The 20,186-nt window shown below is 34.5% G+C and overlaps 1 protein-coding gene across 6 annotated transcripts; it reads right to left on the reverse strand.

Moving 5' to 3' along the window:
- Nucleotides 1-936: 936 nt before the first annotated feature.
- On the reverse strand, nt 937-15,884 carry LOC132273685 (chloroplast processing peptidase-like). Of its 6 annotated transcripts, none has more exons than XM_059774703.1 (8): nt 15,091-15,864; nt 9,538-9,636; nt 9,251-9,313; nt 9,044-9,112; nt 8,456-8,542; nt 7,730-7,797; nt 7,335-7,430; nt 937-1,413 (listed from the first exon to the last, which is right to left on the reverse strand). In XM_059774703.1, exons 1-7 carry the CDS (start codon nt 15,316-15,318, stop codon nt 7,355-7,357), a joined length of 690 nt encoding a protein of 229 aa, XP_059630686.1. In that variant the 5' UTR covers nt 15,319-15,864; the 3' UTR covers nt 937-1,413; nt 7,335-7,354. The 6 variants fall into 6 exon arrangements, with proteins under 6 accessions (XP_059630686.1, XP_059630685.1, XP_059630690.1 ...); XM_059774702.1 differs by having other exon boundaries at nt 7,329-7,430; nt 15,091-15,860; XM_059774707.1 differs by lacking the exon at nt 7,730-7,797 and having other exon boundaries at nt 15,091-15,884.
- Nucleotides 15,885-20,186: the final 4,302 nt, after the last annotated feature.

Raw genomic sequence — 20,186 nt, forward strand, 5'->3', positions numbered from 1 at the left:
GGTAATATTTATGATGAGACGCCTTTTATTACAAGAAATGTGAACTCTTACTATTCGATTGAAACCGTATTTTGAAACGTATGAAAAGTCAAATGAGTTATAGTAGAGTGGAATTCCATTCTTTTAACTAGTTGATGGTGGAATTGGAGACCAAAATGATCCAACTAGTTGATGGTGGCAGCAGCAGTGAGTGTGGATGGCAATAGGGTAGGATGAAAAGGAATTAGGTTCACCTCCTCTGCCATTTCCTCACCCTCTACCTCCATTTTCTTTTCTCCTGGGGAATTGATTTCCTTATCCTATGTTTGGTTACATGAAACTTGGGAAATAGTGTGAAGCAATTACCTTTCTTGCTACCCTTTATGAACTCTTTGCAAGTGGTGTTATGAAAGTGGTAGGTTTGAAGGAAATGTGATAAGGGCAAACAAGGTTCAGAGGGGACTCGATTATGGACTCACCCGTTCGCAAAGCTGGCACTCTACCAACTAGATCTTTGTTGTCGTACAATTTGGGGTCACTAGGTTCATACAATTTGGGATCCTCATTTTGGTTAACCAGCGGAGAAAGCTTTTACTGGAGGATCGAGGTATTTCTGGCCTAGTGAACGTTGTTTATTTGGGTGTTTATCGGTAATGGTATACAATCGGTTTATGCACTAAATAAGATCTTTTTATGGGGACTCTTTTCTATTATTTCTTTTTGCCATATCCTTTAGAGCGTATAATGTTGAAAGCCCGGTATGAGAAAGTCGGTTTAAATTTCTTTGACAGCTACGTGTGGATAATTTTCTCAAAGTGAGAACAAGGAATGCAGAAAAGTTCCTATAAATTTTGCGAAAAATTCCAGTTTCCAGGATATGAAACCTAAAACCAACATCATGACCAGGACCCAACTTCTGTAAAACAATACAACATAGCATCTCCAAAACCCAATTCACAGAGAGAGAGAGAGAGGAATTAGCATAACATAACATTGTATCAAAATATATTTTTGTTTGGGTTTTCAAAATACATGGGGAAGAGGGAACATTAACAGAGTCGGACCTGCATAAATAACACGACGAATAGTAGCATTCTTCGAACTTCTTGTAACGACAAACCACTGGAACTATGAAATATTGGCAAAAATAACATCATCCGTCGTCTAATACTCAGCTCAGCTTGCTTCCCACGAGAAGATAACAGACAACAGACGGGTATGCTAATGAAGTGCATACATAAAGCACCAGCCTGATTCGCCGACCTATGATTTTGTTCCCATACATGTCCCCATGGAATGGATACCACAACTTCCATAGTGAATTGGAACAGCCAAAAAATGATCAAGACATTTGATTTTTGTTGTCAATGGATGTGTACCATAAAGAGGCTACTTGGAGTTTCAGCTTTCACCGTGCACGAGAACAACAATACCCTGGGAAGGAGAAAAGATCTGGCTTGGGTCAATCTCATTACAAACATAAAAGCAAAGTTCAGAAGATAAAACCTTCTTTTTTTAGCCCCCCTGTTTAATAATAAAAAATACTTAAATGGAGAACAACTAAGTTAACCTGCCTATTATCCCATCTAACTTTCGCATCCTTGTCTTTGATTAGAAAATATATATATATATATGCATTATAAAGAAAGGGTTTTCTTGGCTTGCAACATAAACCTGATTGCAAGTACATACAATATTAAGCCCCCAGATGTTGGGGGGTTGAACAAGTTAAATTATGTTCAGTTGCCAGCCAATTGCAAATAATGTATTGTTGTTAAATAAACAAAGGTAGCCACTAAATTACATGCAAATGAATCAATATTTTTCATTGCATTGGTTGTCTCATCAGATTAGTGGACGACTTTTAATATCCGTAAGCATGAAAATTTTCCCTTTGGATTCATGTAGTGTCTGAACACACGAAAAGCTCGAGTGAAATAGAGTCGTCTATATTAAACATCAACATAGTTACAACAATAAAATCAACAGAGACATGGGGTCCCTTGTCTTCTAAAATACTGTAAAACTTTTAACTAGTGTTAAGGTAAACAAATATGTCAAATAATATATTGTAAAATTTTCAAAGAACAGACAATGGCCTGTCTGAAATGCTTTGCAAAAGACAATGCGCTAAAGTTCCATTTTCATGCAACATCAGGACACCGTGTAAGCTTTCTGTCCAAGGTGAAGAAGATAATACATTAGTTTGATTTAGAAGAGTCGTCTTTAATGGATAAACTTACCTATACTGTGAAGATGGATAATCTGATCATAGGCTCAAATTGTCAAGCAATCTATATAGTTGAACTAGGTTGTATTGGGGGATTGGTCTACGGCACTGACATGATGAATCTCCATGATCACCAGAATCCTAAAATGGAAGTGCTGAAATTGAGTGTTCAAAGAAAGTACATTAAACTTATTTAAATGCTAAATAAAAAGACGATGGTCTCACTTGCAATGATAAACTCAATCAAAAAAGGTTATATTTTAAGGGATGTCCTAATGCACCTTTAGCTTTCCAATTGATTTAGTAATAAAGATTATTTTAAAAATAATCGGACACCATTTTAGTTTTTAAAAAAATATCATATATATGAAGCTGCACTTGTGGTGGAGGGTTGTTTGTACGCACAGACATTATGAATCTTCTTTAAGATTCATAAAAGTTGCGGAGTAATTGAAGGGTGACATTCTAGCATGATACTTGGTGCTGGGATCAGGACTTAAAAGGTTGTCTTGCCAAACTTGTCAGAATTTCTAGGGAGAAGGAAGCTGTGATAGTAGATTATGTGAGGTTATCTAATAGAGGAATGATCTGGGAACCTTGCTTTGGAGGGGTGGTCCAGGATTGGTAGCAGGAGGCAGTAGATTCCTTCTTTGATTTGTCATTTATAGGCATTCTAGTTGAAAGAGAAACGTGTTTTGTTGGACACCTGCTCGGAACAGTAAGTTTGAAGTGAGTTCTTACTATAAGGTGTTGGCAGGAGGCGTTCCTATTCATTCTCCATGGGCAGGATACAATGCGTATTAAAGTTTCTTCAATGGTGGCCTTTCTTTTTTGTACGGTTTCTTAGATACAAATTTGAAAATTGATAATTTTGTATAAGGGGAAATGTTATGTACAAAGTAAATGGTGACTAACCAGTTGCAGCTAGTGATCTACTATCACTCTCATTCGATCTTATTCAAAAATTTTGTTGTTGTTGTTGTCTTTTTTTTTTTTGTGAAGTAATACCTACTCACCTATCCTCCCAGGTGAGACTTGAACCAGCACCACTCCTTTAGGGATGGCTGGAAATATCACTCTAAGCTAACATCTGAAATTTCCTGATTCGCTCTAATTATACTGTTCTGGTTGGTTGATGTTGAAGTCAATTGTAGAATCACTTGAACTCTTGGCAGAGGAGTTGGCAGGGAATTGTGTATCTAAGGCAAGAGGGTAGCCTGGAGGCTGGAAGGCATATCCATGGTGCCCTTTTTTGGTGTCAAAGCGGAAGGAGAGCAATAGACATTCATTTAATAGAATGAAATTGCAGATGCTCAAACTGGAGCATGATCTTTTAACTCTTTATTTTATGGGTTCCTTGGAGGTTGCCCAGTCGTCATATTAGTTTGTAGATTTTGGGAGAATCTGTTCATTTAGTTTCTTTTTTTTTCCTTTTTTTTTTTTAACCTCTGTAAGAAATTTTTTTTTTTTTTTTTTTTTTAACCTTGGCAAGAAACTCACACACCTAGGGAATTGAACCCTCTACCTTTTATTTGGAAGGTGAGAAAGCATCGCTAGGCTACAATCTTTGGTGGTATATAGTTGCTATTTTTCTTTCTTTCTTTCTTTCTTTTTGTTTTCTCTTGTATACTTACATGTGTACTTCAGTTGCACCCCTTGGTGCTCCTCGGCAATCTTTTAACTTATCCCGAAAGAAAAAGACATATATTTATCACCAACAAACAAACCCTGCCTAATCAATGTTTACCATCCATACACACTGATATCACTCTGCCAACCTCATCACTCTATACCTAGGAGGAAAGTTTATCTAAGGCTAGCAACTTCAACCTCTCTCTCTCTCTCTCTCTCTCTCTCACAAACAATCCTTCTACATACACCAAAAAAGAAAAGCAAAAGTGTAAATTCATAATATCATTTCGGTGGCAGTTACATAAACACTAACATATGTATTATATTCAATTTGGACCAAAGACATTTTTTCTTATAAAAAAGAATAAAATAAATAGTTATATGAATCACGTGTTGGCAATTTCTTACATAGAACCTTGCTTGTATTTTCTATAAGTGTCATAATCATATGAACCGATGAAGGGTACACACAAAGATTTGTGACAAACACAACAAGAAATCTGCATGCTCAATCACACATCTAGAGTAAAAAACCTTAGAGAGACCTTTGATGACCTAGTTTTTATCTTGGTTAGGCCCAAAATGTTTGTTTAAACTTGTTTTTAGAAATTGGCTTTTCAATGTATTGATTTTTGAACTAGTTTTAAAACTATGTTTTTATTGGAAAACAGTATGTGTTGATGGATCCAAGGGCTCTCCAGTAGAGTTTGATTAATAGGGGATCGATCGAATTTCTCCAGAAAACTCTTTCATAGTCTCCAATAAGCCTCGAACAATCAAAGCTTCTTTTTAGAAAATCTAGTAAAACATATTTCTAAAAGAATTCAACTTACCAAAACGTATGGGTTATCTACATTGGCTATAAATATGGGGGGTGAAGTGCAGAAAACACCTCTAATGTATAATCCCCGTAGCACTTTCACCCCCTATTTGAAAAAGTGTGCTAATAACCCCCTTATTCTTTTAACATTGTGCAGAAACACCCCTCAAGAGGAAATCTTACATAAAGTAATGCTGAAATGCCCATTTCATCCTTTTACTCTTCCAAAAATGCCCAAGGGTGTGTGTGTGCTAATAATCTCATAGTATAGGGGTGTTAAGTGCACATGAGCTTCCTTTGCTCTTTCTTCTATTACTTCCTTTTCTTGATCCAATCACTATACAAATTTCAAGAGGCAAAAGTTAACACCTCCAGTGGAAGGAACAACTGGATGCAGTAGGGAATGGGGATGATGATACCAAATGCAGTATTTGTCACGTATTCTTCCTATGACTACAAAATATTTCTCAGTAATCGGTGGCTTGTCTCTGATTCAGCTGCAAGTCTGCTACTATTACTATAATTAAACAGAGCTTACATTTGCCAAGGTCTAATAGCCTGATTTTGAATCTAATTCAGCAGAACCAAACCCAAGTAGTTCTCTGTTTGCAGGTTGGTTGGGTTAATACTGCAGAAAATAAGTTTGAGTCGTTCATACCAAATAGCCATGTACAACTTGAGTTCATGACCTGGTAGAGAAGTTGAGTTTATCTAGCTCGACTCTTTGTTGACCTACAACAAATTTATTGTCCTACTAAAAGGTATTTCAGGGCCAGTCAGGTTTCAGTTTGGGATTGATCCTAGTTATATCTGCTGCAAGTACAATTTTTCTCAAATCTATGAATATCTGAATCTCTGATTTGGGTTTGTGATTTTATTCTCAAATCCTTTGGCGATTTGAAGAAAGTTGCTGGCTGAGATATTTTTGGAGGAGGATTTAGAATATGGGTTATATAGAGATGTAGAAGTCCATGATTGAGTACTGCTCTCTCTCTCTCTCTCTCTCCAAAGTGGGTCAGATGGTGCGTATCATAGGTTGTGCCTTCTTTAGTAATTTCCCAAAACCATATTTTTTATATAATTTATAAACTGTCTCAGTAAGGGCATTTTAGTCAAACTCTACCTTAAATGTCTCAGTTGGGACCTATTTGCACAAATTGAAACTTTAGGGGTGTATTCCGCATACGAGAGGTGTGATATGTACTGTAAGCATACTATATGGGTGTTTTTTGCACTTCACCCTAAATATGGGTATATTGTCAATCAGGGTTAAGGATACACGTCTCTAATCATCTAGAGAGGAAATTCCTTGAGAGATTATCAGGACTTCATCATATGTGATTAACTGTTCAACAAGGAGAAGTAAATCAGACTACCGAGGCAAATCAATTCAACCAAATAGAGAATTGAACAGAAAATTTGAACAAGGACAAGCAGATTGCATAGAGCAAGTCTGTTGACAAAGAGGATCAAGGTCCTAAAGACTGAGTTCAAGTTCTGCTACTGTCTGTGTCAAGAGGAAACTAGGGCTCCTGGGGGATGGTAACTGTCAATCAATGTGTATATTGTTTTCATAGTGGATTGTCCATGGTTGGACTAGGCCCCATGTTTCTCTCTGTTTAGGGTTTCAAAATAAAAACCCTGCCCTCTATTTAAATTCAATTTATATGACTGTTTAATTGAATACAAAGGAAAGACTGAAACAAACTAAAAATCCAAAAATGGGTTTATAGTTAATCTAGGTGAAGGATACACGTCTCTAATCATCTAGAGAGAATTCCTTGAGAGATTATCAGTTGACTCAATCTAGGGTTTCCCTTGGACTTCATCATATGTTATTAACTGTTCAACAAGGAGAAGAACATCAGACTACCGAGGCAAATCAATTCAACCAAAAAGAGAATTGAACAGAAAATTTGAACATGGAGAAACAGATTGCGTAGAGCAAGTCTGTTGACAAAGAGGATCAAGGTCCCAAAGACTGAGTTCAAGTTCGGCTACTGTCTGTGTCAAGAGGAAACTAGGGGTCCTGGGGCATGGTAACTGTCAATCAATGTGTATCTTGTTTTCATAGTGGATTGTCCATGGTTGAACTAGGCCCCATGTTTCTTTCTATTTAGGGTTTCAAAATAAAAACTCTGCTCTCTATTTAATTTCATGTTTATATGATTGTTTAATTGAATACAAAGGAAATACTGAAACAAACTAAAAATCCAAATCATAATCAGCGAGAATTTAGCAAATAACTAAAATTTGAAATTAATATCCATCAGACCTATTCACCACCCTCCACGTCTAATTCACTGCACACACTAAGTTTCAAACCTCTTATGGCCCCAATTAGTTATAACATGGAAGAGGAAGCCGGAGGATCCCCTGCTATATCTGCCGAGGTCCACTTAGGATGAAAGAAGTTTGAAGCTTCTTATACCAAGCAAAGCAAGAAAAAGAAATTGCATAGCCCAAAAAACTCATGCTGATGAAAGAAACAAACATAACTGATATTATTTGTGGTGAAATACAGATGGTTCAATTTTTTGACCTATTCTTCATCAAGCAACTTAAACCATATAGGAGAACTTAAAACATTAAAAGAAAGTGGCATTCAATAATAAAAAATTTGGTAGAATGAAGTCATGGACCAGGGAGATAGGGAAGAAAGAGTACCAATACCAAAAGTGTGTCTCCAATCCTCATCGGGTCATTCTTGAAGGTCTATGACAACATGTGACATATCTTCCTACAATCTTTTTCACAGGAAGGGGTCCCCTGTAAATCAACCATAAAAGTGCACGAAAAGAGTAATGAGATGAAAATAAATGGTATTTTATTTTCAAATATTTAGAAGAATGGGAAGCAGTTGTGCATCCAAGGAAAAACTATATGTGGAATTAGCATTAACCTTAGAAGTTTATCAGTAAAAGGAGTAAGGAGTATTATAAGTGAATAATTCACCCTGAAAGGGAGTTTTTCTTTCTTAGATTCTCGAATTCATCTTTACAATAAGAACAATAAGAAAGAATGTGAGTCATCTAAACCATCAACTTGTAAGGGTTCAAAATACTGACCAAACATGGGAATCACAGCTGTTATTCCGGTTGTCACCCAACACATAAACATGTCCTTTAGGTACATACTGCAGATCCAAACAGAGGTGAAATTGATATTTAGCAACAAACTAAAATTTGGCCCTACAATTAAGAGGGATCCAACAAAGCATATACGTGCTTATGAGGCTTCATTAAAAACCATAATGCGTAATTGGGAAATGAGAAGCACTTAGGCAACGCTGCCTCCAGTTTTAGGCAATTAAGGTGGTTCTAAGGCTCCATGCGAAGAGAAAATCGCTTTAGAATTTTTAATGTGGGTCAGATTATTTTCTATATCTATATTTTTTACCAACTAGCACTCCAATTTCCTAGTTTCTAGTATATTTGACATAAAATACATCAAACTGCGTGAATCATGTGTGAGATGTTCGATCTGCTTCTTTACTTCTCTCTCATTGTCTCAAATCTTCTCCTTTTCTCCTGTACTTTTTCTCACTTCGCCTTATTCTTCTATTTTCACCTTGAACCACAAATTGTATTGAGCTGATCCTGAACCAAGGTGTTTAACAACAAGGTGTCCGCAGGCTTCTACACACTCACATCCTTTCACCTTACAAGTTGATAAGGTGCAGATGCAGCATGGAGTGAACCCCGGCAGTTTCTACGCGTAACCTTGTTCAAGAGCACACTACACTGCCTAGGAAATGCAAAAAGAGTGCAAAAAGTAACAGATATGGGACCTACAGTTAGGTCTGTTATGTATCTTGGCCGTTCCGCTATAAAATCTTCATTCTGGGGGATCCCATTGACATAGAGCCAGCCATGATGAACCTGCAAGGTATTAGAAAAACATTTCAGGAGTAACACTCAACATTGGTGCAGTGCAGGTCAACTAATTTCATTTAACAAGTAAAACGTTAATAAATGCAAAACTATTATTATATGCACATCGTTTTCAATTAAACCCAATCCAAAGAATGTTCCGTTAACAAGACACCAAATACTAATCAATATTGATAACATCATCAAACATATAAACCTCCAATAAGGAAAAGACCTTAAAACAAAATTATGGTAAGCACATTTTCTTGTTTGTCAAAAGTAACTACACAGGTAGCTACCAAGTATGGTCAACCATCTAAGACCGGGAGTTTATAGAAAAAACCTATTTTGGGAAAGGCAATGGGGAGAAAAAAAAAAAAAAAGAGAGAGAACATCAACTTTATCAGATTGTTTCATTTTTCTTACAGGGGAGCAGGAATTAAGTTCAAAATGTTGAAGTTTATGGCCATTAACGAGGGAAAGGCATAGGGTTAAAACAATTGGGTATACCTCAACCAAGTCTCCTGCTCTTGCCACAATTCTTTTTATGAGAATTTCTTCCTCCCTGAAACCTAATTGCTGTAGGCAATCATGAAGATAGGAGGCTTTCAGGACAAGAAGAAGTAAAGAGAGAGAGAGAAAAAAAAAAAAAAAAAATTAATGAACAGCAAACACTAAAGCACAGGCATCAGTAAAATTTCAGTTGAACAAACAAACCTGTGCCGGAGCTCGGAAAATAACAATATCACGTATAGCAGGGCGTCTGATGAAGTATGAGGCCTGAGGAAGTCATCAAGATATAATCCTTTAGCAGAAATTAGGAGTTGAAAACAATGATTATGATTAGCAGCAACAAAAATAATCACTGTGAATCTTAATCATAATTTTGACCATAGCCATAACAAATTTTTTAAATGAACATCCTGGGTAAATGGATATACTAGAGGATTTCAATGTCAAATAACTTAAACGATGGCAGCACACATGAATTCCATTAATTCCACCTCACTGTTTTCCTTGAAAAGTTTCTGAAGTAGCAAACAAACCAAAGATTCATCTCCCAAAGGTTGTCTTAGAAAGCCAAACCTTGTATTATAGCTGACCTGATAACAAATGTTTATTATATCATACTTCCAATTCATAATGAACTTTCTTTTTATAGCTATGAAACAAAGAACTGTTTCTAATTCAAATGTTTTTATCCCCAAAATTTCTCTTAGGATCACTGACTAACATTCACAACAAGCAGTTGAATATAGATTCATAACTCAATTTGATGAAGGTACACTATTGGTTAACAGAAGATTCATTCAGATTGTAAGACAAATATTCTTAAACTGCACACTCAGTTTCTCTCAACTTGCATTCTTAGGGCTCAGGTGTCGCAACTTGATCTTCTCTTTTTTCCCTGCTGATTTACTATTTTAGGACTTGAGGATAAAAAGTATAAATTATGGCACAGCAGTTGAGGATTCTTACCCCTTAAACTGTAATATAAACACTGCATTTTACCCAAGAGAATTAAAGATTTTTTTTAAAACTGTGCTAGAGATCCTCATCACTTCAATGTGCACCATGCAAACAGCAGTTAATCCAAACAAGTAATATTTTCAGTGGGAATTGTTAAGCTGCCTCCCATCATCCACTTGGCTTACATACTTTGATAAAGTAAGACGAGCAACTCATTGGTGAATAAATTGTTCCAATGTATTATGTTGATTCATCATGATTGATCCCTACTGTCACTTTTAGATAGACACAAAAATAAAGCGCCAAATATAATATTGCATAGGAGGCCAATTCCTAGAATTTATAGAGTCTAGGTGCTCGTGCCTATGCACTTGCCTAGCTGGATTTAACAAAAGTAGCATATAGCAATCGAAAGGTGCTTCAAGACCTTAAGTTGGGTTTATAAAAATTAGCTGAAGTTTCCAAAATAATGTGGACAATATTTTGGTTATGATAACTTGAATGTAATAAAAATAAGCAATTTCTTCGTCATTTTGATAGTAGATTTCATTTATTTTTTCTTCTAGAATGGCTAATATATTATTAATACCACGCACACTATGCTTACCCCAAGTTCCCAACCACTGAAAATTGAAAACAGGAATCCGTCTTTTCCACCAAGTCAGAAGTAATGTCTTTCAGTAAGCCTTAAATTTTAATGCCTGAAATCTCAAACTCATATTACTAATCTAGCCCAAGTCATTCTGATCTTTTGGGCATCCTTTTTGCAACTTTAACTTTCACCAAAACAGATGGTAGTGAAAATGAAGACCAGAACGCAGATATGTTTGACCCATTGCTGATGTCAATGCAAATTTCAAGCAAAGCAGCATTCAATCAACAAACCATAGGATGACACTGGTAAGAATATAACATATATAAATACAGAATGTGTGGGCGGTTAAAAATCTCGCCAGGAAAATATTGTTAAAAGTTATTACATTACACTTGAAGAAGGGCCATGGGAAAATGATGTAGCTGGAAAATATTATAGCAGGAGTCAAAGCAAGGTTGCATATATTGGGACTTAATCATTTAAATGCTGAGATGGTCAATAATCTATGTCTATGTTGTTGACTTCAGTGTAATTAAAGAGAATTAGTTAAGGAAGCTAGGTGAGTACTCTATACTGAGGTTATTAAGTCGTCAGGGAGTATGTAAATGCATTTATGCATGGAGTGAGCATCTAACCAAGTTGGACAAAAAACCCAAAAACTTCATATTTTTCAGTTATGGAGAAGGAGGGGGGGGGGGGGGGGGGGGGGGGGGGGCAACAAAAGGCCAGGAGAACAAGTTTGAACAAGTTTTGGGTTTTAATTGCACAAAAATTAGTCACCAGCTGGGATCATTTGAAAAGTGGTCAGTCTTAGGGGAGACCATGCAAAAGGTTAAAGTGGCTTTGCTTCAATCTCCTCAATTGAACTTGAAGTAGACAACAATCATCTGACTTTAGCTTTGATGAGAAATGTAATACACCTAATTTTAAAAAGATAGTCTCGGTATTTATTTATTTGTTTTAATTGTATTTTTAATTATTTAATTGATTATTTGACCAATTGCTTATGTGTTTAATTGAATTAGTTATTACTTGATTATTTGATTATGTGTCTATGTATTATTTGTATTTGTCTATGTGTTAATTGTTTAATTAGATTATGTGCTTAAATGGTGTTTTGATTAATTGTAAATTAAATGTTTTCTTTTCTTTTATTATTTTATTTTATTTTTTCTTTTATGGTTATGGTTAGTAGTAATTGGCCAACTAATTGGGTTCCATGGATTACTTGGATATGAGATTGGATGTGTATGGATTATTGCCCATGGATAGTTGTGCATGTATATATATAGATATATATTATATACATATACAAAAGGGAAAGCAATATATTAATTACTTTTATGGTAACTTGGGTAGTAATATTTAATCTGATGTATATGTGTTATATTTAAATAATAAAAATATACATAGATTTGATACGTATTATGTTTTAAGTTACTTTATAATATTATGGTAACTTAAGTATTGTTGGATAATCCATTAATAAATAATGGGATGTGTATAATTTATTTATTTAATAAAGATATACATATGTGTATATTTTATTTAATAAAAATATACATAAATTATATACGTAACATATTTTACTTACCTTTTTAATATATATAAAAGGGAAAGTAATTTATTAATTACTTTTATAGTAACCTGGGTAGTAATATTTTATCTGATGTATATGTTTTATATTTAAATAATAAAAATATACATAGATTTGATACGTATTATGTTTTAAGTTACTTTATAATGTTATGGTAACTTAAGTATTATTGGATAATCCATTAATAAATAATGGAATATGTATAATTTATTTATTTAATAAAGATATACATAAATTATATACGTAACATATTTTACTTACCTTTTTAATATTTTATTTTTTATTTTTTTAAGTTGACTTGGATTGGGAAAAGGGTTAGGGTTATTTTATTTAGCCTATAAATATATAGCTATAGGTTGTAAAATGGGGTTAGAAATATTCACGTGATATATACTAGATAGATAGTGTTAGAGAGGGAAGGAGGAAAAGGAAGGAATAAGGAGAAAAACCCTATAGAGAGAAGATCAAGGAAGAAGAAGTTTAACTTTCGATCCGAAAGTTTAAGACAAGTTCTTCTTCTATCTCTTTCCCTTTGATTCGTGTTTCTGTACATGCCTAGGAAATTCCAGGATTTATTAAACACATAAAATTAAATAATTATGCATGTTTAATTGGGTTAGAACATAGGTTTTATGAAATTGGTTCATATCTGTTCTTGTGTTATGAATTGATAAAATGCATGATTTTGATTTGATTTCTTATGTGAATTTTTACATGTTTAAATTATGCATTTTTCATATCTGTGGAATGATGGAACGTAGAAACATGCCTAGGATTCCTGAACATTAAATTGAGACTAGGTTTGGGTTTTAATAAATTTAAATAGACTCAATCATAATGATGTTTGCTATTTGAATGTTTTAAACAAACGAATGGATTTAATCTTTTAAAATATTTTAGCAATTGAGATTAAATGTGTAGGATGAATTGAATATAGAGAATCCTTATTTAACGGTATAATAAAATATCATCATGTATAAGATACAGTTTATGTAGGACATATGATATAGGAAGTTTAAAGAAATAATAAGTCATTCCTATTATGTGATAATTTGATATCATATTTATCATAGTTATTTATGAAATGTTTGATGTATTTCCTTAATTGTTACATCAATTGTTGGATTGTGTGGTTTAATGCACCGGTATGGGACGGTGGCATTCTAGGGATGGATTAACTTATCAGTTAAGTCCTACCTATTTTATATAAGGGAATGGATTAACAAAAATGTTAAGTCCTACTTATATTTAAGTCAGGTTAGCTGAACAAGTTGAATGGCTTATGGAGGATTAATTTATTATATAAGGGAATGGATTAACTAAAATGTTAAGTCCTACTTATATTCAAGTCATGTCAGCTGAACAAGTTGAATGACTTATGAAGGATTAATTTATACTAGATAGGATGGTTACTAGATTTTATATGTATAAGTATGGTGCCATGATATGAGCTTGAGTCTCAGGATTAATGGTTAGGGCGCGTATATGGCCAGGGATGTGTAGCTAGATATAGTGTAGTTGTGTACCCTGGTAGGTCTAGATACTCATGCCCACTATATGTGCGTTTTGCATGTTGCCTACTATTCAGGTTGAGACAACCCTATAGTCTAGTGAGGTTCCTTTAGTGTATATATATATATATACGGACTTCTAGTTACTGTTGGATTGACTAGAATGTATACGTGTATCGGATCTCTGCTTGGACTGTAGTAGAGTAGAACTTGTTTGTGGGCCTGACCCACCATTATTTTTCAGGTGTTCGTCACGAGTAGAGGTTGTTCGTGCTGAGCGGGGATCAGTCTACTTCATTCTTCCGATGCTACATAGGAGTTCCTTTACGATTCAGTTTCCTGTTTTAGATTACTGTCATTTGTTTAGTTTGGATTTTCTAGGGGTTCCCACAGTATGGATTCCCGAGTTGTATTTTGGAGGATCAGTTATATCAGAAGAGTTTATTAATCAATGGAAATATATTATGAAGTTTATTATTAGATTATCATTTTAGTTTCTTGTCAGCATTTTATTTATTTTTCTTTATTCTTTTGTACTCTGTGTTCGTTTATTATCAATTTGTTTTGATATCCTCGGGTATTCGGGCGTGGGTCTGGCCAACCTGCATTCGGAAATTCGGGGGTATCACAAGAAATAATGTCGTCAAGAAATCATGTATAGAGCACTAATGTCCAACTGTAGCTACATAAGCTATAATTATCAACAATGAACGGATTTCAACACCGTCCTCCCAAAGGGAATGGTGTAGCATTGTGATAAGCGATAAGGACATTACTTCAAAATAGCGCCAAGAAAAGGATGCATAAACACCAGCAACAACAAGGTACATATTAGAAAACACATACGATTTTTCCAATGGTTTTCAAGCAGAATAAACAAAAAACTTGTCGGTCAGTTCTCCCCGAAGAAAAAACACACACACAAACATGGGCCGCAGTTAAAATGCCAAGAGTTAGAAGTTGATTGCTTACAAGGGATGTTTAAAATGACCAATCACCAACAGGTTCACCCCATAAAAGGAAATTCTATCAAGAAACGGTGTGCACTCATCAAATGCACAACAACAAAATGTGAAAATGTTCATCAAATGCACGTGTCAACGAAATGTGAAAATGGTAGTAAAACAACTTATAACACATGCAATTGGAACTGTAGAGCTAATAAGGTTCAATAAAATTCATCACAGAGAACTGTACAGCTACAATAGCACATAATTAGGGTACATGCTAATAAGATTCAATAAAATAATTGCAAAAAATTTCTCAAATTATGTAGTCACCAACTTAGTACTCAAACTAGGTATTCAATTAAAGAAACCCAATTTAGGGAAGTAATTTAAGAACTAGCTATTTTAAATGTAATGTCAATGTTAAAAATTGTTACCCTTTCTGTGATGATTCGATCGCCAACACGGAGAGTGGGGTACATAGAAGATGAGGGAATGTGTAGAATTTCTGCCGTAACAGACCACAAAAGCAACACAACCAATAGGCGCAATAAACCCTCGAAACTCGGCCATCGAAGGAATTCCCAACTGTGACAGGGCATCCACCGTAGGGAATGGTAAGTAATCAAGAACTGATACAGTGCTGAGGGTCTCAAGAAGCTCATTTGAGCAGCAATTGTACCACAAAAGGACGAAATTGTGTGCTTTGTTTGCACACACAAGCACACATATATGTGTGTGCATATATATAATTTGAAGGGTTTTGAATCGGACTGGGGTTTGATCTTGCGAAGCTAGTGATCGGAGAAAGAGAGAGAGACCGTGTGGTTGGGGACTAGGGTTTTTGTGTTTCCGGTGGAGAATTAGGAGGTGTTAAACAGTGTTTTCTTGGTGGCGAAGTTTCTACTTATGGAAACTACTGTGTGCGTCAATGTGTGTACATGTATAGAGAGTCTCTCTTTATGAAAGAGAGAGAGAGAGAGAGAGGAGAGACATTCTCAATAGCCGTCACGGGTACCATTTATAATATGATAACGACCAACAAACCAAAATGTGATTTTATTTTTTATTACAGTATTACTATTAAATTTTTTATTTTTGTGTTTTTTTTTCAGTATACTCAGACCTGTACTAGTACTACCGAGTACCGACACAGAAAGAAAGTAGTCCAACACTCCTTATTTTTCTTCGTCAATAGTCAACACTGTCTCTCAAAGATTAATTAGCAATTTATTTGATTGGAAATATTTGGCGGATACAAAAATGATCGGAAATTCTGATATTTTGAAGTTTAATATAATATATCTTAGAATAATTAAATAATATTACAATGTTGTTAAATGTATCAAAAGAGTATTCAAGTCATTTAAAATAACATTACAATGTTGTCAAATGCATTTTTCAAAAGAATATTTATGTTATAACAGCGGGTCCACCCGTAATTAGTACATGGTAGTGTTTTGTTGGTGTGGCTAGTTGGAGGCTTTTGAAAGTACAATGATACGGTGATATAATGTTGGTCTGATGATGCAAAGATGGAAAGGCTTTTGATAGGTACAATAATGTAGTGATATAAGGTTGGTCTGACTATGCAAAGATGGAAAGGCTTTTGATTGGTACAATGATGTGCTGATATAAGGTTGGTCCGATGATGTAAAGACAGTGGGGCGCCGAAATCAAGAAGCAAGCAACACAGAGGAAATTCTTCCATATATATCTGTGTGTGTGAATTGTTTTCTAAGTATATACATATATATGTGTGTTCTATTACACTTCTTTCTAGGTCTCTCAATATATTTATTTATATGTTTTCACAACACGTTATCTGCACGACATTATAATCAAGTAAGAAAAAAACTCTATTTTTTTTTTTCTCACACCAAAGGATAAGAAAATAAATTATATTTAAGCAATTTAAATATTCTAATTATTATTATTATTATTGTTATATATATGTACATTGAAATATAATATTGTATTGTCTATTTTTCTTTTAGCATTCTCTTTATTAATATACCATTTTTTGCATGTGATAGCCTTATTTTGTTTGGGTTCTCTGTTCTAAATTTTTTTGTTGCTCTGATTATTAAATGAAGCAATGTAGGAAAATGAGGCATATCCAGTTGAAGTTAGGACTGTTTTGGAGGTGTGGGGTTGCTGTATGATATTTTGGAAGTTTAGGTTGTATGGTTGTATGCTATGTAGGAAGATGGGGTGTATTCAATTGTAGTAATGGTGTTGATAAATGAAATGCTATATTTTGTTTAATGCACTTTTTGGAGTCATGTTCAGTGTTTGTATATTTGTGCTATTAATAAGTGATTTAGTGGTCAATGCAGTTGACTTGTAGTTGAAGTCCTATTGTGGTTATTGCAATGTCACAAAAGACTTATAATTTAATGCAGTGTTTTACACTGCTCAACAACAACATTCAATTACTTGCATTGACAACAAAAGTCACTGCATTTTGATACACTATGACCTGCAATTCTCTTACACTAGAAACATAAAAACCTATGAAATGATAAACTTGCCCAATGACCACCTCTTTAAAACCTGTTCAATGACAAAACTTGTCCAATGATCACTTATTTAAAACTTGTTCAATGACAAAAATTGTCCAATGACCACTTCTTTAAAACCTGTTCAATGATAAACTTGTCCAATAGTATGTCATGGACCATAACCTGTTAAATGAAAACCTGTTTAACAAGTGACACCAAATTATGACACTTTGACACTAAATGTTAAACCTGTTAAATGAAAAACAATATGAATTAATAACATAGCATATTATAACATATCACTTAACATTCTGAACATCAACACTACAATAGGTACTTAATAACAAAGTATTCACATCCCATGAACATAACAATCACCAAAAAGGGGGCTCAGTTAAGGTCAGTATTAGCCATTACACCAAATTACATCAACAATTGACAACAGGAAGTATATAGACACAAGTGTCCATTAACCCCAACAAAACCAAAAGTAGAAGCTGTAATAATTTTCCATCCACCAACAAAACCAAAAATAGAAGTTGTAATAACTGGCCATCCACCCCAAAAAAAAAAAAAAAACACCAAAAGTAGCTACTATCTTCACTACCAACATGCATACTCACTGTCCATCATTGATCTATCAATAATCCAAGCAACTATACATCAGTTATTTGCACTCATTATTAACATATAGTAAACAAAAGGGACTATTTTCATCATACCTAGAAGATGATGCTTGTGTCTATGACAACTGAGAAAATGGTATATTTAGAACCTAAAATGAGTATCAACAAGTTAGCTAATTTGAAATAGATTGTATGTAGTATTAACATGTTAACTAATTTGAAAAAGATTGTGAATAAATTACATTAAATTAAAAGTACCTGTTGGTTTGAAGGTATTGCAGCTGGAACCTCAAGTCCTCTTGTTCTTCCTCTTCCTCTTCCTCTACCTGTCATCCCCTCATACTTTTGATCACCAGCATAATGCACCTTACACATTCTAACTTGGTGCTTGACTTTGTTGAGACTCTTTTGTATTTCTAGACATAACAAGCCACCTTGTGATAGCATCCATTCTCTCTTATATTAAAATCTTATCATTAGATGTCTTCTAATCCATTCTAGCATGTATATTATTGGCTTATCCCTTGCCTCAAGGATGATTACATTCCAACTTTCACACATGTTATTAATGACTACATCATTTCTTGAAGTGTGTGTGAAGCCTAACCTTGACCACAATTCAGTTGGCACCTTTTTCAACCACTCATAAGCTTCAATATTCAATTCCCTTATTTTCTTCATATGTTGCTCAAAATCAGCCTCTGTATATGCTCTTGCTGCCTCCCATAACAAATTTTTTAATTGTTATCCTTTGAACTTGAGCTTGAAATTCTCATAAAGATGTCTGACACAAAATCTATGGTCTGACCCTTCCATCACATTGTCAAAGGTTTCCACTAAACCATGTATATAAGACAAAATAGCAGAATCAAATATTAAGTAAATAATACAAAAGATGAATACTTAAATGCATGAATTAATTAATTAAATACACTATGAAATTGTAAATCAAATATTAAGTAAATAATACAAAAAATGAATACTTAAATGCATGAATTAATTAATTAAATACATTATGAAATTGTACCTTTTGTCTGTCAGATATGAAGGTTATACCATGGTAAAGTCCAATTACATCCATTAATTCTCCCATAAACCATTCCCAAGAGTCTCTTCTCTCAGACTCCACCATTGCAAATGCTACTGGGAATATTTGGCCATTCCCATCATTGGCAACTGCACTCAATAGGTGTCCACCATATGGTCCCTTTAGAAAGTAACCATCCACACCAATTAGTGGCCTACACCTTTCTTTAAAACCAATTTTCATTGCAACATAACAGATGAAGACTTTTTGAAACCTTCTAACATTCTCAACTGTACTTGGCTTAGTTTGTAATTTGACAACACTGCCTGGGTTGGTTCTCAATATCAAATTACAATAATCTTTCATTTTCTCATATTGGTCTGCTTCATTTCCCTCAATCATTTCTAAAGCCTTCTTTTTAGCCCTAGACATTTTGTGTTTGGACACATCAATATCCATATCAGAAGCAATAGTGCTCTTACGTGTACTCAAAGGCATCTTTGGGTTTATTCTAAATTGTTCTATGTATTTGTTTGCAATGTAGGAAGATGAAGCATGTGCATTGGTGTGATACCAAAGGTAGTTTCTATGTTCTTGCACATAAGTCTTTACTATCAAACAATGTTCATCTTCTGGTTTGCTTGCATATATCTTCCACCCACAGTCAGCCTTGCATACTACACTTACCCTATCTCCATCATTCCTTGTGACCTTTATATCAAACTTTCCCCTCATTGCTGTTTCTCTCAATGCCAACCTAAAATCATGAGCTGACCCAAACCTCATGCCTAATTCTATTTCCTTTTCTCCTAAATCCCTTGAAGGAATATAATCTAGGTATATAGAACCACTATCAATTCCTTCATCATCAGATCCATTCAAGCTTATCAACTCGTCATTGGGACCATATGGGCTTAACACATGAGCAATAAGGTCTGTTTCAGGTATAACATAGTTCCAACCTAAATCATCCTCTAAGCCTTCCTCATTTCCTGCACTGTTTAACAAAGGTGCAACAATGTACAACTTCACTTTGTTGGTTTCCCTATAGGCATCATGGTCATAAAACATTCTAAATACATTCAAGTCACACTTTACTTCTCTAAAGTTTTGCCACTCATAGGGTACTTTGTAGAAAACTTCGTTGATCACCCTATAACCTAACTTAGTTGCCATCTCTTGAACCTCAATAAATAACATCTTGTCAGGGTCAACTTTATCAAAGTGAGAGATATTTCCTCCTAGGTATGTCATAGGGGGTGATTTCTCAAAAACACCCCCATGATGAAGTTCAATTGTGTATACACCATTCATCTACAACAAGATATTGCAATAATCAAACAGTGGTCACAGTTAGAAATAGTACCAAATATTCA

Source organism: Cornus florida, unplaced genomic scaffold (genome assembly GCF_030987335.1).
Source record: "Cornus florida cultivar Cherokee Brave unplaced genomic scaffold, ASM3098733v1 CherokeeBrave_3.0.0_Hap2_Chr09, whole genome shotgun sequence".
Classification (NCBI taxonomy): Eukaryota; Viridiplantae; Streptophyta; class Magnoliopsida; order Cornales; family Cornaceae; genus Cornus; species Cornus florida.

Excerpts from the sequence above, each read along its gene's own strand:
- LOC132273685 (XM_059774703.1), bottom strand. The coding sequence starts at position 15,318 with ATGAGCTTCTTGAGACCCTCAGCACTGTATCAGTTCTTGATTACTTAC. Across the intron at positions 9,637-15,090 it reads ATCGAATCATCACAGAAAGG|GTCAGCTATAATACAAGGTT; the intron begins GTAACAATTTTT and ends ATTTGTTATCAG. Across the intron at positions 7,798-8,455 it reads GATACATAACAGACCTAACT|TATGTACCTAAAGGACATGT; the intron begins GTAGGTCCCATA and ends TTGGATCTGCAG.